Here is a 24,659-nt window from a genome sequence, read left to right on the forward strand (position 1 = left end):
CCCAGCAAATACTAGACGGCTGTGAATGGTCACCATGGCTTGTTTTTTTTAGTTTTCTTAAGTGCAAGTTAATTTAGCAGCCCTTGATGGCTTTTTACCACTGACACTGTCACGTTTTTTGCACGCACATACGTAATAACATATGCACATACGTAAAAGTTATTAAAGTTGCTATATAATTAATTTTTTTGCAGAAAAAACATCCCACGCAAATCTTCAACAGAATCCCACCCTATGCATCTATTCAATCGTAGATTTTATCGAAGTATCATTCAAATGATTTTAAAACTTTTACGTGCGTGAACGAACGTACGTGCAGTGGAAAGCAGCCCTAAAATGGTTATATATTAAATTTAGACACGCGAGGTAGTGCTACCATTTTGTCACATTTTCCTCTCTTAGTTCCGTGTTTAACAGTATTTATAATCATCTGTCTAAATTTAAGCTAAAGCGGAATTTCTCGTCTCAATAACTGAATAAGATTTCTTTTCAGCTTATCTGTTTGTTTGAACGGAAACTGGGGGCGAGAGACTTCACTGTGCCGACGAAATTTGCGCATCTAGCGTTTCCCGTCTCTAATATTTGACTAATTTAGGCTAATCTCAAGGCACTTTAGCATCAAATGTGGTATAACAACTGCCTAAACAGACAAAACACTTCTCGACGTTTCGACCTGAGGGCCTTCGTCGGGAGAGTTACTAACTTTTGTTATACCACATTTGATGCTAAGTTGTTTGAAGACGCTGCCACGCTGCTCCTTGGTATATTGAAACAATCTCAAGGCAATTACTTTTTCTTTTGCAAGTATATTTCTGAAAAGCCACCTTTCTCGGCAATAAAATCGTCCAAGACCTCAATGATATCGCAAATTTCTTTCGTCATACTCGTCTCAGCTTCTTGTCTGATGTGTTCCATCACGATACGGCTGCTAACACACTTAGATAAAAACACGTATGATCTAAAAAGCAAGAAGAGCAGAAGGGATCGTCCAGTTACCAATTATTATTGAATGTCAGCTGGAAATACGTTTGTTGTTCACGTTGCGGACGCTCCAGGTACCAGATATGCAGTCATCGTGCATTATTATACAGGGTGTCCACTTATATAGCTCAGTGAGGGTGTCCCAAAAAAACGCAATTGACCTTTCAAGCCTAATTGCTAAATGAAAATCTTTAAAAAAGATAATTCTCCATTAATACTCTTTTTAAAGCCTGCTTATTTGTGCCGGTGATTTTAAGTACATTTTTTATGTCCTATGCCAATGGGTATTCAACCGAAACAAACTACAAACTCATGTTTGTCCTTAAGGCCTAATACTACCAAACTTTTTGGCAAAACTTCAATAATAGAACATCATTGTATTGTTAACTGTAGCCGAAAGAGCTTTCTTTGTTGAGACCTAATTCAAACAGTTTGAATTGCCAATTGCGTTTTTTTGGGGAAAACCTTGGCTTGTAGAATCTTTTGCGGACTCTCAAACCCACAACGTTTCACTCAAAACACTTTATATGTGCTTGGATGAGTTGGATCGGTTGAGAAAAAATTGTAAGACTACGATAATTTTATACATTTTTTTGCTTTCCTCGGGCACTAACCGAAGTCGAAGGGCCAGCCGACATGCACCGTGGAAACCCTGAAAGCTGAACGTAGCATAGAAGAAAGTCGTATAAATAATCTTTTTACCTGAACAAAGCATAGTGGTCCGCCTCAGCTTCTCGTAACAATCTCTTCAGCGAATTCATGTCTTGAATAACCTTGGGAGTTGAAAGATAATTTCTATAAATGCCTTAGATTTCCAAGAAACGCATAAAGTTGTACTATCCACTGAAGTGACGGAACGGTTACGAGAGGCTAATTTCTTACCTTCAATTTATAATTCTCCATGACTTGCCTTAAAAAGACTGGATTGTCTTGTTCACCCTCAACCATCGTTTTTGCCCAGTCATTACAAACCTCACATATACCTTGGGACAAAAAAGTATTTAGATAAATAAGAAATTATCCCTACTGCAACTCTAGGAAGAACAGTTTAGAACTGATAGAGCTATCCAGTATAAATAAAGTTAGTTTAGTTTAGGTTTCCTTCTGTAGTAACACTGGATCAATAAGAGATGATCCTTACTGAACCTCTAGGAAGAACAGTTTAGAACTGATAGAGATATCTAGTATAAATAAAGTTAGTTTAGTTTATGTTTCCTCCTGTAGTAAGACTGGATCAATAAGAGATGATCCTTACTGGACCTCTAGGAAGAACAGTTTAGAACTGATAGAGATATCTAGTATAAACAAAGTTAGTTTAGTTTATGTTTCCTCCTGTAGTTACATTGGATCAATAAGAGATGATCCTTACTGGACCTCTAGGAAGAACAGTTTAGAACTGATAGAGATATCTAGTATAAATAAAGTTAGTTTAGTTTAGGTTTCCTCCTGTAGTAAGACTGGATCAATAAGAGATGATCCTTACTGGACCTCTAGGAAGAACAGTTTAGAACTGATAGAGATATCTAGTATAAATATAGATAGTTTAGTTTAAGTTTCCTTCTGTAGTAACACTGGATCAATAAGCAATGATCCTCGAGGAAGAACAGTTTAGAACTGATAAAGCTATGCAGTATAAATAAAGTTAGTTTAGTTTATGTTTCCTCCTGTAGTAACACTGGATCAATAAGAGATTATCCTTACTGGACCTCTAGGAAGAAAAGCTTAAGAAGAACAGTTTATGTAACTAACCTTCTTTACTTGCAAAATTGAATTTAAAACTCAAATCAGAAAAAGTCAAAGTGTTAACTTCTTTTGGTTTCTTTTCTAAGTTTTCTAAAATTTTGTGATTGCTTTCCTTTAAAATAAAACACCATGTATTTAAATGCAACTAGACAAGTGAGTTCCAACAATGACTGATGGAGTAAATCTTAAGATCATGGAATTGTTTGATGTTACACAAAGGTTGATTGGCTCTGCCAAAACTAATGAGCCAATTAAACTGTGTGTAACACTAACACCAGGCTTTCTGTGTTTGATATGTCATTATGAGATGAGATTCTGATGATTACCTTGACAGGAGAACTTAAGAGATTTGATAAGCTACAAACATCAACAAATCTGGAATGTAATAAAGGAAAAAAAATAGAAAAAAATTGCGTGTAAGCACCAAAATAATATACCCAGATAGAGTAGGTTAAATTTCAGGTTATTATAATTATTCATTTCTTAAAGAGAAATTCTTCATTTTCATAGTCAATGAACAGGCCAAAATATTATTAATATAGCAGGACTAAATTGTCAGGCTGGCTACGCTACCGCACTTCTAAAATAAAGCTCATTATTATTATTATGACATTTTGAGTGAAGCCTTGCATGTTGTAATGACTGTTCACAGCACTTAGAATATACTTTGCAGCTTGTAATATTATTGCATGTATAATACCTGGCAATGTCCTCCTTCTGTTGTTGATTGCAGTTCAAAATAGACAATTTTTGACCAAGTAAGCCCTGGGATATAATGAAAATTACAAGGCACTAGATGACCACAACATCCTTTTTCACTTTATTCAACACTCTGACCAGCCAAGGAAAGCATTTCGATAGTGCTTACCGTGTTAATTAAAGCGGACAACTCCAGCTGAAATAACTTGGTACAGCGACATACATAGAGAACCTTAATATTTCATGAGACTTGCATTACATTTACCACCCTATTCCCTATATGGCTTCACAAAAACTAAAGCCACATTTACACTAGAACCTGTTCACATTACAAAAATTGTACCCCAGGTGAGGTGCGGGCCTGGACCAGGCCACCTCTTCTGTTGGCCTGTATTTTGTGGTCCAGGTCATGTCAAAGCAAGTAGTGCATGTATATAACACAGCTTTAATAAATAGTATGAAAAAATTCAACAGATACTTACATTAATATCATACCAATTGACTAAATCTTTAAATATTTTTGAGATGTCGACTTCTGTCTATGAAATTAATTGGAATAGCCATATACGTATAAAATCAAATATATGATACTGCATTATTTATAATTATTTATTATAATTATTAATATAATTATATAATTGACTGGAATGCAGAGTAGAATGAAGTGTATATGCACTTTCTTTTTCTGCATAACATAAATGAAATGTTGATGGGACCTCTTTCCGGAGAACAAAGACAGAAACATATGATTTAGAGACCTAAGCAGGAACAATGTGAAAAATGCAACTTACGTCCTCTGGCTGGAAACAAACCTACAGGCAATTCTGGAGTGTTCTAACCACTAAGCAGTGTTCTAACCACTAAGCTATGGAGAATGTTGCTTGTGGGAGGGCAGGGAGGTGTAAATTAGGTACGTGGGATGTGTTGCCGCAATGTTCAGTTAAAGTTGGAAGAAATATGAACCAACTATATACCTTGCTCACCTGGACTAAACTTGACAAAGATGCTTCATAACTTTTGCAAAATCTTTCCAATTCTTGTTGAAATGTATGTGAAGTTATGGAAAACATTTATATCAATAATCACTTGGAATGAAGTTACTTTAAAATTCCTACAGGACGTAGCACAAATATGATGTTTACATTTAAAAAAGGATATAAATATAGATTACTTGTTTCACTCACAACAAAGCAAACGAGAAAATCCAGACAGCATGTACTGTGTTCGTTCACACTATTGAAAATATATCTATGATATAACTTATTCATATGTGATAACTCTTAACTACCGGTATACCAAAGTAACATATCTCAGCAACTAAAAACATCTCTCTAAAGGCTGGCTTCCTCCATGTTTTGTCAACCAAAACTAATTGTTTTCTACACAAAAGGAATCATACTATTCCATCCAGTCAGGAGGATAATTTTCCTGAGTGGAAACCAGACTAAAGCTTGATATTGTTGAAAATCATGGTCTATATTCAAAATATATCACCTACACAACATTACTTTGGTTTTCCAGGTCAAATTTTGGTCCCTTGATCAACTTGTAGTAACACATGACAGGTTTTTCTGAGATATCCTCATGACTTAATGTAGCGAGACTTCCTGAGGTATTGTTGTATATTGAGCTCCGTGTTAAACGTTTGATGAGGAAATCTTGAAGTCTGGCCTCCTGCTCTGCCTCAAGATCAGTATTGAGTAATGACAAACTACATAAAAAAGCCAAGGGTTTTTTAATCAAATGTATGGTACCGGTAGCTAGGCTCTGGGTACAAGAATGTTTTCATCTTGAGTGATTGGTTTCATCAACTCATATAGGGAACTATTGGTCAAAGAGTCAGGCAGCATTGAGACTTGGTACATCTTTGAGACCTACATTAGTGCTATTAACACTAGCTGGTACTGTACATGGAACCTGTGCTTCATCCTATAGTACACAATCACAATTCCCAAAGGCTAGATGCTACTTCTCAACCATGACCTAACTCAATCATAATCCCCAGCGTCCATTTCCATGTAAAGACTTCCAAGAAATGTACGCCTTTCTGTGTGTAAAAGGAGGTCGACATCTGGCTGATTCAGACCCTGTTTACACTATTCTGGATTCACACGGTCAAAACATCAGTTTAAGTTGTTTTACGGACCGTATCTCTCTGTCTGTTTAAGCAATCAAGCTATCACACTTTTGAGGGTAAAACTCTCTTTGACACAGTTCATTTTGATTTGTGACCATGGGAATCTGCCATAGTGCAAACAACGCCTCAGACCTTCATCCACTTTGCTGAAACATGCACTCCTTGACGTGATTTTGGCCTAAACCTCATGCCAAAGTTGGTTGTTATGCCCTAGATTATGTCCTTGCATAATCCTACCTGAAATTTTTATTTGATGCTGATTCATCTTTCAATAAGTTAATAACAGTCTTTTCTTTGGTGTCATCTGTTGATGATGTTAATGGTCTGAAAGAAAAGGATCTAACCATTAGTTAATTTTCATTCTAGGATCTAACCATAGAAGGTCTAGCCATTGGTTGCTTGGGGGTGCATTTGGTATAGGGCCATTACCACTAGCTGATTGGTTAATCTGATAGAAGTATCGCATTTGATTGGTTCATGTTTCCTTGATGACAATGATGGTGGTACTCAAACATTAAAGCTGGTTTTGGCTGAATCAAAGATAGTTCTAAATATTTGTCCCTGTTCACTTACATGCAATCAACGGCTGTCTATATACAATTTACATATAACAATAATAAGCAAATAAACGGACCTATTTGTCATGTGTTTATACAGACAATATCCCTTTACAAACATGTCTTTTTCTTCAGAGTCCATTACATCAAAAAGGGGGTCAGAGAAGTCATCTTCAACGGTCACATTATCCGAACTTTCAATCTTTGACTTTGGTTCGCGCTTACAAGACTCTTCTTGTCCAGCCATATTGTTTTGTTTTGAAGAATTCCTTGCAGAAAACTTTAAAATTCCTTGTCATTTTCCTTGGAATTGTGTAGTTCGTACTAATAAATTCCTCTTTTTAAGGATATGTCGTGAACGCTTTTCTGTCGGAGGTATCACCATATAGTTGTATAATTCCCGACCAATGGCGAAGAGCAAGTATGAATATACCAGAAAATTTGAAACCAATGACAGTTGCTTGTTAAATTGTTTTATAGTTGTGCGTTTAGATGGAAGAAATTTTCACAGGTAGACTTTCATGAGCTTTCATAGTTGAAATCAATGGAGTTTGATTTCTCTTAGAAATAGATCATACCAGAACCACCTTAAGTAATCTGAAATTTTTATCATCATTATCATCAACTTAGCTGGGAATAGAGCTATATCATTCTAAGTTTGTATTTTACTGTTTTTTACAATGTCAGAAATGAACATGTTTTGTTTAGTTGACGAATGGTCCCCATGTGCTAGTTACAACCAGCCAGCATAACTACCAGTCTAACCTGACTAACCATTTAACTGTCTGTCAGAATGTCATGATGACCTATCTACTGCCAACAGGCCCAAATGCACCCTTTGGTGGGATTTTTTGTCTAATGGCATAAATTTTACATGCCAATAGAGGATTAATTGTAATCGCCAGTGATAATAATTTACCAGGATATCCTCATGTCAGATTTTCAGATAGTCATGAATTTGAGAAGCCAAATGATGCAAATGCATTGAATTTGATGAACAGATGTGCATTGGAAGTGATGAAAGAATTCCAAGATCTCATTCTGGCTTATGGACAGAGTGACGAATATAGGTATGTACGTCACTCACAACTTTTGCCATTACCACACCATCATCACCATCTCTCACAGGCATAATGCCACAGTCATGACAAGTGGTGTGCAATCTTGTTTTTTTTTTCATTTAGTTTTGTCTTTAAACGAAGCACAACTTTATTTAAACGTCGAGCAAGGTATAGATGCAAAACACAATTGTTTTAAAAAAACCTCACTATTTTCACACTCACTTAGCTACTGTTTTCTTTTTTCAAGCAAGCTCATGACAAACTTGGTTTCCTACTTTGCATCGAGTTATGTGTTTTACTGGTCTGAATATTTCAAGGATAAAAATTTAAAATATCCACCAACTTTTGATGGCAGAGTTATTCTATATCCTAGTGATGCAAATCTAAAGGACTATCTTAGTTGGAGACAGGCAGACTGTATGTATGAATACAGGTTCACAAATGTTGGTAGAGTTGTTGTGCATGATGGAACAACATCACATAATGCTTCAGGGCTAATATAATCCTCACTTACTTAATCAAGGTCACATCAATAACCTTTACAATACATGCTTTTGGAATCTTGTAAAAATTGGAGGTCTAAGCCCGGATGATGCAGAGAAACGACTTTGTGTAAGTCAATTAGATTTGTGTAAGTCGTTTAGACAAAGCATCCATCTTATGTACCAAAATTAGAAAATGGTGAATTTACTGCCTAATGTGTTAACATGGCAAAAACTATTTTGTTTTAGGGAACTGTTTCAGCTGACAAGAATGAAATTCTCTTCTCAGAATTTAACATAAACTATAACAATCTGCCGGAAATGTTTAGAAAAGGCAGTGTGCTTTTGTGGGAGAAGGTAGACCATAGACAGCCCAGCAAACAATGTTGGTTTTTGTTCTTAAGATTACGCCATTGTATTATAATACACTGATACGATGATGTAATCTTACGAACCAAAACCAACATTGTTTTGCTGTATTTGATATAAAATACCATATATGTACAGCATATATGTTGGATGCAAAGAATATTTAATTATTTTAGGTAGAAAAGCCCATCTCTAAAGGTGACTCAATGTTGAAGGATGGTACATTGACTACGCGGGTTTATCCCCAAGTGGTCACCTTACATATAGACATAATCAAAGAGGAATTCTGGGAAACGCATCCTATGTTACTGGAAAGTTAAGGTGTTCAATTTCCTCCATCTAAAGGATAACAAGGAGCCTCAAAGAAAGACCCAGGGTCATGTTAAACCTTTAAACATTCATAGTGTGAAGAATTGTGTACTTTTCAACTGTGAAAAACACCTCTCTTTATGACACGTTCATATTATAGAAGGCAAAGACAAGCGCAACACACAAAAAGTTTATTTTAAATAATTTATCCTAGCTAGACTTGTAGTCATAAAGTGATATTAAATCTTAACATGTTAGCACTATTTATTAAATGGGAAACGTCTCTTACAAAGGGCAGACAATAACATGATAATTGGTGCATTTTTTTTTGTCTCTTACTAGAGTTCAGTCTTGGTATCCTTTTCAAATTTATCAGTGAGATTTTCTACTTCATCGGTATCAACATTATCCATATCAGAATCATCATCATCATCTATTTCATTATCATCATCATTGTCGTCATTGTCATTGTCATCATCACCACCACCAGTACCCTCCTTATCCTTAATTGCCATATTTATTTGATTAACGAGCTTCTCGGCAGCACCCTCCTCGTTAATGTCGACGTTAAACTGTTCCATTTCTTTCTTCGGATCGCCAGTGTGAATTTTTTGTTTTTTATCGTTAATGTTCACCTCCAGCTCTTCCTTTTCTTTCTTGGTTCGATCAACCCCCTTGCACGCCTCGGAAAGTTCAAAGCAAATTTTTTTCTCGAAATATTCTGATTTACCTTCATCCAGCATGATTCCCTCAATCTCCTCGTCATAGTTTTCTACCATAAACAAAAATGATTGGTTAAAGCAGACTTTTCGCAGCACAATTCTAACATTGTGTGACCAAGGGTATTTTGTGTAAACATATTCAGGGGAACAAGGGTGGATTTTTCTAAAACTTTTTTCCAAAGTTTTCAGTCACATATTGTATGGTTAGAATAAAAACTAATGCAAACTTAATAAGTAGGTTACAGTGGCTTCTGCACATCGGTTCTGCTCATAACAATGGGTAGAATACCTGATTTAAAATTGCTGAAATTTAGCATGTTTCTTACTTTTCTGAACATAAACTCATTTAGAACCATAGTATATTAAAATAGTGTAAAATATTTTGACCATTCTTCATATTAAAAATATAGGGTTTGAAAATGTAAACCAGTTAGCGACTGTAACATACTGGTTACCTACATTTATGATTACAATTGGGTGAAGAAAAGACCCATAGTGAAGATATTGATAATGTATGTATCACTATGGTAGTTAACATACATGCTTTATTTCATTCTTTGCAGCATAAAATTCCTGACTAAATTGTGGAATTGTGTTTAATTTCTGAGGAGAAACAAGACTAGAGGATATGCCTGTGTGACCACAGTGTACCTACCTATGAGATATTTACAGGCCTGTCCAGTTTTTGGTGGAGAATAATCGTAACTTCCAAAGTTCTGAAGATTACAAATATCCTCCATCCCATCGATCACTCTAACTTCACGACTATCTCCTGTCTTCTTGTCGACTTTCTTTAACAATTCTAAGAAATTTCAAAATTTTTATAGAAACAATATTAGTACGTAATTCAGTGAACTAATGGGAACCAGTCTTATCTGTTTGAACGTTGAAAGTGGGGCAATATATATAATAAAATTGTGTCTTGGGCAATACTCTCTCTGATTAGTATTAAAAATCATCTGGCATTAGACTGAGTAAAATACTAAAGTAGGGCACATCTGGGTGCATCGCATGCTAATGGTTAACAAAAGACAGTGACAGATAGTTTTGTTAACTTATTAACAGGCAGTACTCTTCCACTGATGAGTAAAATCATATGACACTAGACAAAGTTCAATCAACTGTTATTCCAGAGTTAATCTGGTGTTCATTGCAAACAAATAGGTTAAAATACTGTGTACATCCAGACAATTTAGTGTAAAGTGATGCAACGTACCTTTAACAGTTGCAATACATCCTTCGCAATATATACCTGAAAAAGTAAAGGTTACAGTTCGGTCTAAAAGCTTAAAAATCATATAATAAATATAAATATGATCACATAGCTCCAAAAATATTACCTTGAGACAATCCACTAGGCTTATCTGCCGATCGTGAAAGATGAATAAAACTAAAGATGATAGTAATTCCAAAGATATAATGATAGACTTCCATTATTTAAATCTGATTCTGATAGACCTTTACAACGATACCCGACCGGTCTTTGTCAAAAGGCAACAATGAATGCAGGTAGGAACAATTGACCCACGTTGTTCATGTAATTTGAGCAAAGCTCGCGTGGTATTGTGTGAATCTAAAAAACTTTTTATCAAAAAATACTGTAATACGATATGTCTGAAAGCATATATTTATATATGCACAAGGACAGGAAAATACCCGGGGAATTTGCGAGGCCCGTTTACACAACAATTGCAATTTTATATGCAATTTCCTTCTTTTGATAGATGTAAATGAGTGAATTAATTACTGATGTTCAAATAAGAGCACTCATACATAAGAGCATTCCTAACTAATTACTCGTTCACATCTATCAAAAGAAGAAAATCACTAGCTATAAAAAACAATTGCAATTTCCTTCTTTTGATAGATGTAAATGAGTGAATTAATTACTGATGTTCAAATAAGAGCACTCATACATAAGAGAATTCGTAACTAATTACTCGTTCACATCTATCAAAAGAAGAAAATCACTGGCTATAAAAAAAAAACATTTTCAAGCTTCCAAGAAACAGGCCACCGGGAGGTTTCCCCTGGATTAAAACCCGTATCGGGGTGAGGGGGAACTAAGTACCTAGGGACGAAAACCGCCTTAGACACACTAACAACAACATATCTCTATGCGAAAATTTTGTACAAAAAATTTGTAGTTTCTGCCTTGAAAGATGCTCTTTTAAACACGATACGAGAAATGGAAATGTCTACGATAAAAGATGGGGAGTATACGTCCACAATTTATTCACTGGTTAGTACTTGTAAATTATACATCTAGCAATTTCCTCGTATGGTTCTCTTCTTGTTTATGTGTACATACGGTACGAGTTTCAGTTTTCGCAATTAAACGATATATTTCTGGCGATTGAATCAATGTTGTCTCAGTGTGATATTAGAAATGATGTGTGTTTTCGTCTAATTCTGATCTCTCTACCCTTGGTTTATATGCAATGAATGATTCCTAAATTTTTAGATAAAAGGTCAGAAATTTGCAGAGGCAACGAACTATCTTTCTCTGGAGCTAGAAAATCATCCTAAGGTCAGTGTAACTTAGGCAAACAGGGCCAGGGGCCGGTTGTATCAAGCCCGTTTAGCTTAAACGGTGGTTCAGTTCAAAATAGAAAGCAAGTCTATCGTTTTATTTAACAAGCAAACTAAATGTTTTTAACCTTAATACAAAGATACTGGTTACAACTACATGTTCAGTACATAATATTCAAGTTGACTCACTCAAGAGAGATGTAGGAGTGTTATTTAATTTTGACTTATCCACCGTTTAAGCTAAACGGGCTTGATACAACCGGCCCCAGACGAATTCGGGATGTGCTCAAATTTGTTCGAATTGCCGCCATTTGCATGGTGAAAATAGACGAAAATCTGAGCAAGATTGTGAATTTGAGTTTGACAGTCCAGTGGTGTTGTTCACATATTCATATATTATGTTCTAAATTCATTCTTTACAAATTGGCTGTTTTTATGGTCAACGAACATGGATATGTCCCCCCCTGCCTGCTTACCAATGCTGGGGTTAACGCCACTGGACTAGCCATTTGTAAACTTAGCCTAATGAAAGGTTATAAACTCAGGCAGTGTTTCAAGACTAGGTGACAATCACATTACTAGCCCTGCTGAGGTGGATGGACTGCCTGTTTTCACACATGCCAAAGTTGTTTTGGAGCATAATAAACCTACTACTTCCTCTGTTTATATTTTGCAACTCTTTCATTTTAGTCGCGAGCTGCCTTGTCATTATTAGGATATTGCTATTTTCAGCAGCAAAACTTTGAAAATGCTGCCGAATGGTGAGTAATGCTGCTTTCGATAACGAGGCTGCTAATTAGTCCATTGCCAATTAGTCCACAGCTAATTAGTACACTGTATTTCTTGCCACATTCCATTCAATATTTAGTTATGAGCAGCTTATTCAGATTAACCCAGAAGTTGACGAATACAAACTTGCATATGCCCAGGTAACTATTTTTAGATAGTAAATGAAAATATGACTATACAGTCACAGTATTGTCCTGTTAACTACCACTGAACTATATTATTTCACTGTATTGTGTTGAATTGTCCTAAGGGAGAAACAGTGGCATAGCTAAGGGGGGGGGACTGTGACTTAGTCAAAATCAATTGTCTTTCTAGTCTCTGTACAAAGCTTTCAAATACCCAGAAGCGACCAAAGCGACATTTCAAATTGAGAATCCAGCGTATCAATCACAGGTATGTTGAAATGGAGAAAATTTGACCCAGTTATAAATTACCATGTAAGTTAATCACTCGCATAGCCCAGCAATTGATTGTGAAACGCAAACAAGTTACTTGTTTTTGACTTGACTTGGCTCCTAACAGCTCAAAAATTGCCACATCTATGTAGTGTACGGAGAATTATCTGCTCTGTATTATGAGGAATCCAAAAACAATAATCCCTTTAATCCCCGAGTTAAAATCGACACCATTTCATATCAAGCACTCTTTTTCATTTGAGATGTAAACAGGTTATCCAGGGTGTCCTTGGTTAACTCAATGCTTGGCTGTACTAACATGCTTCACATGATTTAGGTGCTGAAGTTACAAGCTGCTATAAAATATGGTGAGGAAGATCTCCAGGGTGCCAAGGTACAATTTACCAATCATTGATCTCTTGCATACAGCCTCTTGCCCAGGCAAGGGTGAAAATCCTAGGAGGATGGGGGGGGGGACATTCCTTCCCCCACTTTTTTGGCATAATAAAATGTTTTGTTAGGAAAATCATCACTACAACTTGGTCCATCCAGTTTACCTACACTTTTCAAGACTTAAGATTTCCACCCTAGTGTCCAGGCTCTTTTTTCAGAACAAAAATTTTGCATTCAGCTGCTATACTCAGATCAGTGACTAAAGTACTTACTTAAGCACTGATCTCTTTATAGTGCCGATGGCGAATGTTGTGATGAATATTTAAGTAAATTTAAGAAAGTTTCTCTGCATTTTCAGAGCATGGTTGAGCAATGTGCTGGAGATGATCCTGATGTTGAGATAAATCTAGGTTGCCTGCTATACAAGGTAATATTAACGGGAGAAAACGATAAAAAGTTACCAAATCAATGCAAATAACAAGTTTAAATATCTTCCACTAACCGAGCTCCTTTTTTCGTTAGGAAAAGCGATATTCTGAAGCATGCCAGAAATTTTCTTCGGCTATGAATGTTCTTGGGTACCAACCGGGTATGTTAAAAAACTTCGCAAAAAAATGTGGTCAATCAGTTCGTGTGTTGACACTGCCGAAGGTGAAACGGCCCAATTTAACTTCTGTTTTGCAATCGTTCCTAGATCTTTCCTATAATATAGCGTTGTGTTTCTACAGCATGAAGCAATATGCCCCTGCTTTGAAACACATCGCAGATATCATTGAAAAAGGCATTCGTGAACACCCAGGTATGTACAAGGACCTGATATCAATACTCAATAACCAAATTCATATTAGAGACGAAAAACTCATCTTAGACGGGAAACTCATCGAAAATGGAACCTCGTCTGATGTGAATCCGATCACGGACGGGTTTCTCGTCCGAATTCTCCCGTCTAACGAGTAAATTGAACGGGAATCCCGTCTGGACAAGAAACTCGTCTTAAATTCGCATTTAGACGGATAAATCAGACGAGTTTTTGAAATATCAACACGGTCATGGACGGAACAAGCCGGCTAGGAGATAATAAACAAAATGATTATTGACTATTGTAATAATTACGATAAGCTTTTTAGCATTGCCCAACCCATCATACGTATAAATTTATCCATCCCTTTCCAGTCAAAGATGAGTTTCCGTCCATAATTGCATTGCATCGTGTAAGAAACGGCCTTCGCGATGGAACTATACTCTATCATGCATAGAACTTCTTACTTTATTCTCCCTCGTTAGAATTGAGCGTTGGAATGACCACGGAAGGAATCGAAGTGCGAAGCGTTGGAAACACCAAGGTAAAAATAAACTGATACTCTTTTATTGGCGACTTCTTACTCTTGTGTAAAACCAGACAATTTTCCTGATCAGAGCCACGGCGTTTCTTTGTTTCTCACAGGTTCTTCACGAGACTGCGTTAGTCGAAGCGTTTAATCTCAAGGCTGCCATTGAATACCAACTCAAGAACTGTAAGAAAAAAAGTTGTTAAATCAATCACTCAACTTCACCTTTCTGTACTTCTGTCCATTTTTCAATCAAGGATACATTTTATTGCGGGGGAAAGGTGCATGATAACTACCTGAATCTTGGAGGTGGAGCTACCTCAATCTTGGGGGAGCTACCTCAATCTTTGGGGGGTGGAGGTACCTGAATCTTGGGGGGTGGAGCTACCTCAATCTTGGGGGAGCTACCTCAATCTTGGGGGTGGAGGTACCTCAATTTTGTAGGGGAGCTACCTCAATCTTGGGGGGTGGAGCTACCTCAATCTTGGGGGAGCTACCTCAATCTTGGGGGTGGAGGTACCTCAATTTTGTAGGGGAGCTACCTGAGTCTTGGGGAGTGCAGCTACCTGAATCTTGGGGAGTGGAGGTACCTGAATCTTGGGGGAGCTACCTGAATCTTGGGGGGTGGAGGTACCTGAATCTTGGAGGGAGAAGGTGTATGACCCTTGGTAGGAGGAGGTGTACGACCCTTGGGGAGAGGAGGTGCACGTCTCTAATTGAAGGATGCGTTATATTACCAGGGGCGGTGGGCATCTCCCCACAACTCCCCATTCAAATCCGGGCATGTCTCCAATTCTTCTGTTCTCATTTCGCCAGACGAAGCCGCCCAGGAAGCGCTCACAGATATGCCTCCGAGATCAGAAACTGTGAGTTAATTGTTCCTGCATTTTCTGTGTTCATTTGATGTTGTGAAAAACGGATGCTTCTCATTCCCGCCATATTTTACGTAGGAACTTGATGCAGTAACGTTGCATAACCAAGCTTTAATGAACATGGAGGTGAACCCAACCACGGTGAGGGTTAAATAAGTTCCGTATGATTGCTTGTTGTCATTAAACCACGAGGTTGACTCGGTCATTGTATTTCAGGGCTTTGAAAAACTCCAATTTCTGTTACAACAAAATCCATTTCCACCAGGTAATATCTTGAAGTAATAAGTAATTTGGTTGAAACTTGATGGAGAGCCATGAATGAAATATGAAATGACTTTTTTCCGGTTCTTCGTTTCAGAAACCTTTGGAAATCTATTGCTTTTGTATGTGAAATATCAGGTCGGTACTGGGCGTCGATTAAAGATCTTGGATTGTTCCGTATCGTCTGTAGTATATTCGATTTAACATGAAGTATACGTCTCGTTTCAGTACTACGATCTAGCCGCTGACGTACTGGCCGAAAATGCTCATTTAACATACAAGTTTTTAACACCTGTAAGTGTAACAATCCACCGGCCAGGGGGTGTATATTTCACGGGGGGGAGTTCTTGTGCACTGCTAGGTGCAGTGGAGTCCATCATGGAGGCAAAATGCCCTGGGTACGAGGTTGTATCGCTGGCATTGTATGGACCGTGGTAAATAAATTCTTGACCAATGAAAAATGCCCGCTACCGATGACGTCATAGCACGCTACCAATGACGTCATGTCCGTCCCAATCTACGCGTGAGAAAGAGGTTTGGACAAATTTGTGACGGATGTGAATCTCATGTTTTTTCAGTATCTGTATGAATTTCTTGACGCTACGATCACAAGACAAACGTCGCCTGAGGAGGTGCAGTAATACTGAGATCTGTTTTGTTGTGAAGAATTTTGATCTGGGCAGAGGAATGGAATCTACCACCATAGAACCACCATAGCCTAAATTTAGTCTACAGTTAGAGTCATCTCTGACGAATGAGTCCACTTTCTTTTTCTTAGGCATTTCGAAGTTTCGATGAAATGGCAACAAAACAAACCGAACAATTAAGAAAACTAACGAAACAGGTGAGTTTAACCGAATTCAACGGTCAAGGCGAGAGATGAACACGATTGGAAGAGTAATGACATCCATTCACATATTATTCCTGGATCACGGCTTGTTCTAACGACTGCGCGAACTGTTTGAATTTCTTAGGTCCAGGAGTCACGACAGAATCACGATGATGAAGCTGTGAAGAAAGCTGTGAACGAATATGACGAGGCCTTGGAAAGGTAGAAAGATGAAAAAAACCTTTGCCAAAAATTGTAATTTGCATTGTGTCAGCAATAACTGAAACTGTAATTTGCAATTGTGTCAGCGATACTGTGTCACACCTTTAGATATATTCCGATCTTAATGGCTCAAGCAAAGATCTACTGGGATTTAGAAAACTATCCACAAGTTGAAAAGGTACAATTCAAGTGAATAAAATTGTGAAACCCAAAACTAGGCAAGCGTAGTGGAGCCTGCAATTGTGCATGTAAGTCATACGAGAACTATCTTACTTCATGTAGATATTCCGAAAGTCTGTGGAGTTTTGCAACGAACACGAAGTATGGAAACTGAATGTAGCGCATGTGCTGTTTATGCAGGTATGAGTTATGCTTATTTATCGATTTGGTAATGCCAAATGTGACCAAATGTGAGTTCTCGGCTTGAAATGGTTCATTGGTAGTTTAGTAATCGAATTCTCACTGGTTTCTGGTGTAGGAAAATAAGTACAAGGAGGCGATTGGATTCTATGAACCAATCGTGAAGAAGCATTATGACAATGTGAGTGGGGACATTTCAGTACACCTGCCTTAATACTGAAAGTTTCGTTGAAAGAACATTGTTCTTCTCTTCTTAGATACTTAGTGTAAGTGCGATCGTGCTGGCCAATCTTTGTGTCTCGTACATTATGACGAGTTGCAACGAAGAGGTGGGTGAAGGTTGAAACTTCTCTCTTTGGACTCCCTCCGGGTGTCTCATGTATATATATCCCATGTAATGCACATATTTTAAGGGCGACCCCTCCCTCTCCTCCCACTCCCCTAGTCTCCTACTTGTCATGGGACTTCTAATGTTCAGCTCAGGACTAAGGCAACCCTTCCCTTTCCCCTTACTCCCTGTTTTCCCCTTGTCATTGGCATTCCAATGTTAAGCTCGGGACTAAGGCAACCACTCCCTTTCCCCTCACTCCCCTTGTTTCCCCCTTGTTATAGGACCCTTGTTATAGGAATTCTAATGTTCAACTCAGGACTAAGGCAACCCCTCCGAGGTCTTGAAATCATTCAAACATACAGTCGTATCATTGTTTAGGCGGAGGAACTGATGAGGAAGATCGAGAAGGAAGAGGTATATTTGTATAAACACGAGCTTCGTAGTGAAATATCAGGCTATTGAAAGTTTTCTTAACACGTTAAGCTAACATTCAAGAACAACGTTCAGTACTTACCAAGTCCATTGCATTTTTTAATCGAATTTATCCAGGAACAAGTTGCTTATGATGACCCGGAAAAGAAGATCTTCCATCTTTGTATCGTCAATCTTGTTATTGGGTGAGCCTGAAATTTGGATATTACATCATTTTGAAAGGATCCTTTATGGCTGGGTTTTGTGACTTATAGTTTGTTAATTTCGTTATATATATTTTTTACTCTTTTTAGAACTCTTTACTGTGCAAAGGGAAACTATGAGTTTGGGATGTCACGAATTATTAAGAGCGTGGAGCCGTACAACAAGAAGGTATAAAGAAGTAAAAGTTTTTCACTTGGCAAGATTAGTCATTTTCGCGCCAAAATCGGTCTTGCCTACGCCATCTGACGAAACCCGTTCTCGTTGGGCTTTTTGAATACGAAATTAATAATGAAAAACTCGTCCTAGGAGTTTCGTACTAGGAAATTACGAGTTTTAGCTGATGGCGTAAGCAACAAAACGCGGGAATGACGAATCTCGTACTCGTAGTCACTGTTGAAGCTCTCTGATATGGGAGAATATGGAGAAGCTCTTATTTTCATTATTTTCGTTTAGCTCGGCACGGATACTTGGTACTATGCAAAGAGATGTTTCATAAGTTTGCTGGAAAACATGGCTAAACATATGATCATGTTACGAGACAGTATCACGCTAGAAATTATCCAATTTTTGGAACATTGTGAAGGTAAAGCCTTTTAGGAGAAGCTGTTTATTAAAACTTATCAATGTTTTACGGTTCTTAGCAAACGGAACAGTTTAGAACTGATAGATCTATCCAGTATAAATAAAGTTAGTTTAGTTTAGGTTTCCTCCTGTAGTAACACTGGATTAATAAGAGATGATCCTTACTGGACCTCTAGGAAGAACAGTTTAGAACTGATAGCGCTATCCAGTATAAATAAAGTTAGTTTAATTTAGGTTTCCTCCTGTAGTAACACTGGATCAATAAGAGATGATCCTTACTGGACCTCTAGGAAGAACAGTTTAGAACTGATAGAGTTACCCAATATAAATAAAGTTAGTTTAGTTTAGGTTCCTCTTGTAATAACACTTGAATCAATAAGAGATGATCCTTACTGGACCTCGTGGGAGAACAGTTTAGAACTGATAGAGCTATCCAGTATAAATAAAGTTAGTTTAGTTTAGGTTTCCTCCTGTAGTAACACTGGATCAATAAGAGATGATCCTTACTGGATCTCTAGGAAGAACAGTTAAGAACTGATAAAATCAATTTTAAAATGTGACTTTTTTAAAACTAAACTCTTCTATTACGATTCTAGTTTATGGTCGTAACATACCAGGTTTGGTTGAACAGCCATTGGAAGAAGAGAAATTGCATCCAGGCAGAAACACTGTGACGTATGAAGCTCGATTGCTGAAGAGTCTATTTATAAAATTAAAATAGAACGTTACTCAATCTGTATATACATGTACAGTAATCCTGTAATGCAATTGAAATGGTTTTTCAAATGTTTCTGTTAATGCTCTGGAAAAAGTGCTATGCGTCGTGGTTAACCTAAAAAATATGGAAACCTAAGGAAGACACCACGCATGCGCTAAGTAAAGTACGTACTGAATAAAAACTAATACTGTAAACATGTTTTGTAAATATACACTTTTAACATTAAATTATTTCAAGTCCATTTGCAATAATTTTCTGGCAATATTTTTTATTTGTAGCTATTTTTGCGCGCAAATGATTTTAAAACAAGCGCGATCAATAGACAATAGTAGAGAACGCAGGCACGATATTCCTGCACATCACTTAAGCGCTCCCTAAAAGCAGGCGAACGTTTTACTCAGGCATCAGGCTTCTCAAAGGCCGGTCGGCGTTAGATCATAGACAACATATGCACAAATATGCGACTCTTGTATATGCTGGTCAGCGGTGTTTTTTTAATGTATTTTTAAAGTATAGCGCGCGAAATTTAAATAAGGCGCGAAGCAAAGGACTTTAAACCATAGAGATTATAAAAAACAGTGTTATTTATAATCTCGATGCTTTAAACCACTTTAATTAAAACAAATATGATGGCGTCCGCAGCGTTCGTAGAACCGATGGAAAGCGAAGACGACAATTTTATTATTTGCGATTCAAGAGAAGAAATGCTCGAGCAGTTCGAAGAATATAAGAAAAACACACAAAGTGGCTGGAGATGTATAAAATCTAACGCTGACTTTGGTAGGACCGGGAAATATATTGTTTTTTTTAGAAAGAAAGTTATAAATACATATGCAAATTAATGCAAGGGTTGTTATTTTATATTCCTCATGAATTTATGATTATTCCGTCATCGTTGTGAAACAACTATTAATAGTTTACCAAAATTTTACTAGGAAATTAGCACCTTGATATATATATATATATATATATATATATATATATATATATATATATATATATATATATATCTACATGATCCACATAATACAATTCAGTGTCATACTAGAGGTGGACATTGGCTCTTGTCAAGTTCAATTTCTGGAGAGGTGGTTGTATATGAGAGCTTGTACAGGTCCCTGAATGAATCACTTAAACGGCAGTTGGTCAACATCTACAAAGGGTTATGTAATGATGATGGATCTCTTAGCATCACAGTTGTCCTCCAACAACGACAAATAGGATCAGCTGATTGTGGTCTTTTTTGCATTGCTAATGCTGTCGCGCTTGCAAATGGCGTAGATCCATCTACAGTTACCTGGATTCAAGATAGAATGCGCAACCATCTTCATGATTGTTTTGAGAAAAGAAAACTTGAGATGTTTCCTCACAAAGTAAAGCAAGTACCAAGCACAAGGTCTCATTACGTTGTCAGCATTTATTGTATTTGCTATAGGCACATTCCTGGAGCACAAATGGTTCTTTGCAACACATGGCAACAACTGGTTTCACCATGGTCAATCTCAGACATGTATAAACCTTTCAGCAAAACAGGTTGCGGCACTTGCAACCAACACACATTTCATCTGCGAATATTGTGAAAAAGATTCCACTCAAAAATCCCACCACTGCCCAGTAAAAGTGTACAATATCCTACAATGATCTTCAGACTTTCCTCTAGTAAATGAACCTGAAAAAGAGCCTTGAAGCACAGGGAAAAACAAACTAAACTCTGCTCACATATCTTCTCACAACTTGGTTTAGTTGTGTATATTTTCAATATATTATATCTAAAATATACACAAATGTATCATGTATGATGAAGAGTGCATATATATGTGTATATAGTAAATGTTTCTGTTATTTAGTTTTAATTTGGGTTAATTTTTGGAGTAAAAGTAAAAAAATAGCATTTTGGTTGAAATCCTACTGTTTCGAAATATGCAATTGTATAAAAATTAATTAAACTTGTAGGTAACCTGGGCCTTCTGCCTTCATCAATACAATAATGTATTAATCATGATTAATAATTAATTAATTAATAATTAATTCTTTAATTTTTACAGTCGCCACTTGCCATGCAAACATACAAGAATATCATGTATAAAAATTGTTATATAATATATAATGTTCCGAAAGTCTGAAAGGGTTACGGCAGTTACTTACCAATTATTAGAATATTAACGCAGATAATTTTCACAGATAAAACTATCCAAGTTCCAACATGCCAAGTTGAAGCTGTATAGTAAAGACATTATTTTTCAGAAATAAGATATAATCCGTAGGGATTACATGGAGTAGAGGAGACAGGAAACACCGCTGACCAGCATATACAAGAGTCGCATATTTGTGCATATGTTGTCTATGATCTAACGCCGACCAGGCGAAGCGTGCGTGAAAACAATATGGACGCTAAAATTGGAAAATTTCTCGCAATTATTTGAAGGAAAGGGAGTTGTTTCTTAAGAATTTGAAAGCAATAACGTTTGTGTATATTGCTAAGATACGTTACTCGCTTGGAAACCATACATCGCTGGTGAAAACTACAAAATATCGACGATGAGTTCAACCGCGTCCAAGGTATGAGTGGGGTTGAACCGTTGAACCCTTGAACAATGATTTGGACTTTACGAATATTCAACTTATTTATTTTCGTTGGTTGTGATTTAAAAGATTGTGGATTATAGTTTAAACATTTCTGTGTAAAACTGTGAGTTACACATGTTTGGCAAAAGAAATAAATTTGCCAATAGCTATATTGCATATATATTTTTTTAGGTAGCAGATATTTTCACGGCAGCAGGGGCTGCGTTTAATCGTCTTGGTGAACTCACAGTTCAACTTCATCCTCTTACAAGTGATGGGTCAGCACAAGCAAGGTGAGAACGTCAGATTCTCTCCTCTTCTTAAAAAGGCTACTATAAAACCAATCTCAGCTCAGGTCAATGGGGTCATCCTTATTTGCTTCTGGCCAGCTTATAAATCTGACCTTTGATCTTTGATTTCATATGTTATTCATCAAACTCTGATGATTTTGATCAATTTCATTTAGTGGGAAATGGGGAGAGACTGAGATAGAAATGTTGCGAGATGCGGTGAAACGTTTTGGAGAAGATCTGAAGAAAATCAGTGAGATTATTACAACCAAATCCATGTATGTTTATAACTAGATCTCTATCATGTTTTGATATTAAGCTATGGAACTAAGCTCATTCGAGAGCTCTTTTCATGATTTTTCAAATTAGAGGTCATTTGTTGAGACTTTAAAGTTTGTTGGTGCATTTCTCTTGATGTTTAGAACACAAATTAAAAGTGCTTTAAAGCAACGCATGTACGAACAGAGTTGTGGGGAATCTGCAACCACACCTAAAAAGACTTCCCAGAAGAGAGGTGCTAAAGAAACGACTGCAAATGGTCAGAATGAGGGAGTTGCAGCCAAGAAAATTAAACAAGGTACGGTCGTCACGCACACTCATGGTGGTCAAGTTACCTAATGAAAAGATGAGTTTAAACTTTTTTGAACCAATGTTTTTAGAAAATGCTGCTAGTTCATCAGAACAACCAAAAGATAAGTTAACATCACCTTTGAAAGAGACTGAAAATGAAGTTGATGTAGAAAGTCTTGAAGAGTCCACAGCAGCCCAGATTGCACAAAGTAGGCTTTGATGAATCAGTTCCAGTTTTTGCATTAGTTGAGCTTGACACTAGAAAAACATATTCACTCTTTGAGATGATATTCTAATCACACAACTATATACATTGTCACTTGTCAGAATCAAATATTTTAACTTGGGATAGCCTGAAAACAGGCCTGATGATTGATCCACCCTGAAATTTGCAGGTCAACAGGAGCATAGTACTTCACTGAGTTTTCTAGTTGTCTTCTCTATCCACCTGCAAACTTTAGGGTGGGTGAATACGTAGGCCTGACCCCAGGCTATATGAGGTCCCCGAAAGACATAGCTCTGACGCACGTCACATGCTCTATTTATAGACAGCACTTCAGACACGAGCAAGACTGGAAGCGAAGTGACGTCATCGGATGTGGCCTCGTCATAAGTAACAAAACACAAAGCAATGCAAAGCCACGCACTTTGCTTTGGTCTTGTAGGATGCAAAGATGCGTGTTATTTTCGCTAAGAAAGGAATCTTACTTTTAACATGATAACATTGTATAATAATATGAACTGGATTTGAGAAGTTTTATTTTACGAACGAAAGTGGTTTCGGAGTGACTGTATAAAAATTAGGATGTATATTAAAATGAGCTGGTATCTTAAATGAAACCCGTTCACGAATTTTTTTTTTAAATTTTTTTTTGGTGCCGTCGAGTCGAGATAAATGACATGTACATTGTAACAAAGATAATATAATAACTCATATCGCCGAGAAATGACCCACATTTTCAAAAGTACCTACTTAAAAGTCTCTTGTGAAAACACGTGTGTATTGCAAATGGTCGGGATCGCGCCATTAACATATTGTTATTATAATAGCCTAGGCAATAGCCCTATGAGTTACTTTCAGTAACGAGTACATTAAAAAAACAAAAACATACAAAGAGTTTTATTAGCTGCACTGACGACATTTTTAACAATTCCTAAAATACGAATGCGTTGTTTAACTTAAAGCGTGGTCTTTTGAGCAAGTTCGCAGCAATAATAGCTTGGTTTTTAGAAATACTGTTTGTTGTGGTCGTGCGAAAAGACATGTTCGTTTTGGCCTCCACGTAGTTTGATGATGTTTGACCGCTCGTTTTAAGCCGAAAAAAACGAGTGGACGGCAGGGAAGCAAGCTTGTTCAATTAGGACATACCAAGTGCGTTTTTAGCACAAACACTTCAATTATACTGGAGAGCAGGATACGATATTTACCGCCATTGACGTCAGCGCCCCATTATCGAGGAAAAGGAAATTTCACTTGGCCTCGACACGTCACTCGCTGCATCCTCAATTGTCGCGCTTCGCTGGGAAGATTTGAATCACAATGCAGCCCGAAGCCGTCAAAACTGGCCAAATCCCAGCGAAACAAAGTTGTTATGATCATTGTCTAACCACACGGCTATTTTCCCAGCCATCTGACAGGCAATCAAACAACTTTTAGGTGATTATCCTGTAATTATGGCAACTAAAAGAGATAAACCGCGTCGCGCAATCTACATTTTAGCTCTAAGGACCCTTTAAGCCAAAACACTGCATTAGCCAAACTTGCCCGTCGACTGAAATAATTGATGAAATTTCTCTACCAACATCACAATAACCAAGGGCAAAGCCCCGGTGTGTTTAAATTTTCATGTCTGGATGTCTCCACCAATATCACAATAACCAAAGGCTAAGCCCCCGTCTGCTTAAATTTCATGTCTAGCGGGTGGG

At 37.2% G+C, this 24,659-nt stretch overlaps 5 protein-coding genes and 1 long non-coding RNA gene across 8 annotated transcripts; 3 read left to right on the top strand and 3 right to left on the bottom strand.

Annotated features, from left to right (window-relative positions):
• Nucleotides 1–685: 685 nt before the first annotated feature.
• On the bottom strand, nucleotides 686–6,372 carry LOC114519646 (protein Njmu-R1-like). 2 transcript variants are annotated; one of them, XM_028539810.1, is made up of 13 exons: nucleotides 6,195–6,372; nucleotides 5,798–5,884; nucleotides 4,922–5,134; nucleotides 4,582–4,656; nucleotides 4,407–4,470; nucleotides 3,906–3,962; nucleotides 3,593–3,655; nucleotides 3,425–3,489; nucleotides 3,051–3,099; nucleotides 2,731–2,836; nucleotides 1,864–1,964; nucleotides 1,684–1,754; nucleotides 686–958 (listed from the first exon to the last, which is right to left on the bottom strand). In XM_028539810.1, exons 1-13 carry the CDS (start codon nucleotides 6,362–6,364, stop codon nucleotides 787–789), a joined length of 1,293 nt encoding a protein of 430 aa, XP_028395611.1. In that variant the 5' UTR covers nucleotides 6,365–6,372; the 3' UTR covers nucleotides 686–786. The 2 variants fall into 2 exon arrangements, with proteins under 2 accessions (XP_028395611.1, XP_028395610.1); XM_028539809.1 differs by having other exon boundaries at nucleotides 4,398–4,470.
• A 125-nt stretch (nucleotides 6,373–6,497) lies between these two features.
• LOC114519637 (probable tRNA(His) guanylyltransferase) lies at nucleotides 6,498–8,521 on the top strand. The gene is made up of 7 exons (XM_028539800.1): nucleotides 6,498–6,628; nucleotides 7,056–7,187; nucleotides 7,302–7,346; nucleotides 7,426–7,595; nucleotides 7,702–7,790; nucleotides 7,910–8,017; nucleotides 8,206–8,521. Exons 1-7 carry the CDS (start codon nucleotides 6,525–6,527, stop codon nucleotides 8,347–8,349), a joined length of 792 nt encoding a protein of 263 aa, XP_028395601.1. The 5' UTR covers nucleotides 6,498–6,524; the 3' UTR covers nucleotides 8,350–8,521.
• Nucleotides 8,522–8,650: 129 nt separating this feature from the next.
• Nucleotides 8,651–10,843, bottom strand: LOC114519638 (glutamic acid-rich protein-like). The gene is made up of 4 exons (XM_028539801.1): nucleotides 10,401–10,843; nucleotides 10,277–10,312; nucleotides 9,716–9,862; nucleotides 8,651–9,110 (listed from the first exon to the last, which is right to left on the bottom strand). Exons 1-4 carry the CDS (start codon nucleotides 10,492–10,494, stop codon nucleotides 8,677–8,679), a joined length of 711 nt encoding a protein of 236 aa, XP_028395602.1. The 5' UTR covers nucleotides 10,495–10,843; the 3' UTR covers nucleotides 8,651–8,676.
• A 304-nt stretch (nucleotides 10,844–11,147) lies between these two features.
• On the top strand, nucleotides 11,148–19,540 carry LOC114519490 (tetratricopeptide repeat protein 30A-like). 2 transcript variants are annotated; one of them, XM_028539631.1, is made up of 28 exons: nucleotides 11,148–11,302; nucleotides 11,525–11,590; nucleotides 12,283–12,353; nucleotides 12,461–12,521; nucleotides 12,697–12,774; nucleotides 13,114–13,170; nucleotides 13,528–13,596; nucleotides 13,692–13,758; nucleotides 13,864–13,968; nucleotides 14,454–14,512; nucleotides 14,614–14,683; nucleotides 15,314–15,363; nucleotides 15,448–15,510; nucleotides 15,586–15,634; nucleotides 15,728–15,768; nucleotides 15,859–15,924; nucleotides 16,209–16,262; nucleotides 16,409–16,474; nucleotides 16,605–16,681; nucleotides 16,790–16,859; nucleotides 16,964–17,041; nucleotides 17,160–17,222; nucleotides 17,299–17,370; nucleotides 17,751–17,786; nucleotides 17,922–17,989; nucleotides 18,098–18,176; nucleotides 18,462–18,591; nucleotides 19,187–19,540. In XM_028539631.1, the coding sequence occupies exons 1-28, from the start codon at nucleotides 11,249–11,251 to the stop codon at nucleotides 19,309–19,311; spliced, it is 1,944 nt and encodes a 647-aa protein (XP_028395432.1). In that variant the 5' UTR covers nucleotides 11,148–11,248; the 3' UTR covers nucleotides 19,312–19,540. The 2 variants fall into 2 exon arrangements, with proteins under 2 accessions (XP_028395432.1, XP_028395431.1); XM_028539630.1 differs by having other exon boundaries at nucleotides 13,692–13,968.
• LOC114519493 lies at nucleotides 13,970–21,601 on the bottom strand. Its single transcript, XR_003686579.1, has 4 exons — nucleotides 21,454–21,601; nucleotides 19,205–19,290; nucleotides 17,887–17,995; nucleotides 13,970–14,681 (listed from the first exon to the last, which is right to left on the bottom strand). It is a non-coding gene; the product is annotated as an uncharacterized LOC114519493 (long non-coding RNA).
• Nucleotides 21,602–21,655: 54 nt separating this feature from the next.
• LOC114519492 (chromatin complexes subunit BAP18-like) lies at nucleotides 21,656–23,794 on the top strand. The gene is made up of 6 exons (XM_028539632.1): nucleotides 21,656–21,867; nucleotides 22,066–22,166; nucleotides 22,340–22,441; nucleotides 22,586–22,740; nucleotides 22,823–22,942; nucleotides 23,282–23,794. Exons 1-6 carry the CDS (start codon nucleotides 21,847–21,849, stop codon nucleotides 23,344–23,346), a joined length of 564 nt encoding a protein of 187 aa, XP_028395433.1. The 5' UTR covers nucleotides 21,656–21,846; the 3' UTR covers nucleotides 23,347–23,794.
• Nucleotides 23,795–24,659: the final 865 nt, after the last annotated feature.

Source organism: Dendronephthya gigantea, unplaced genomic scaffold (assembly GCF_004324835.1).
Source record: "Dendronephthya gigantea isolate DGI-Jeju-01 unplaced genomic scaffold, DenGig_1.0 000013F, whole genome shotgun sequence".
In the NCBI taxonomy this organism is placed as follows: Eukaryota; Metazoa; Cnidaria; class Anthozoa; order Malacalcyonacea; family Nephtheidae; genus Dendronephthya; species Dendronephthya gigantea.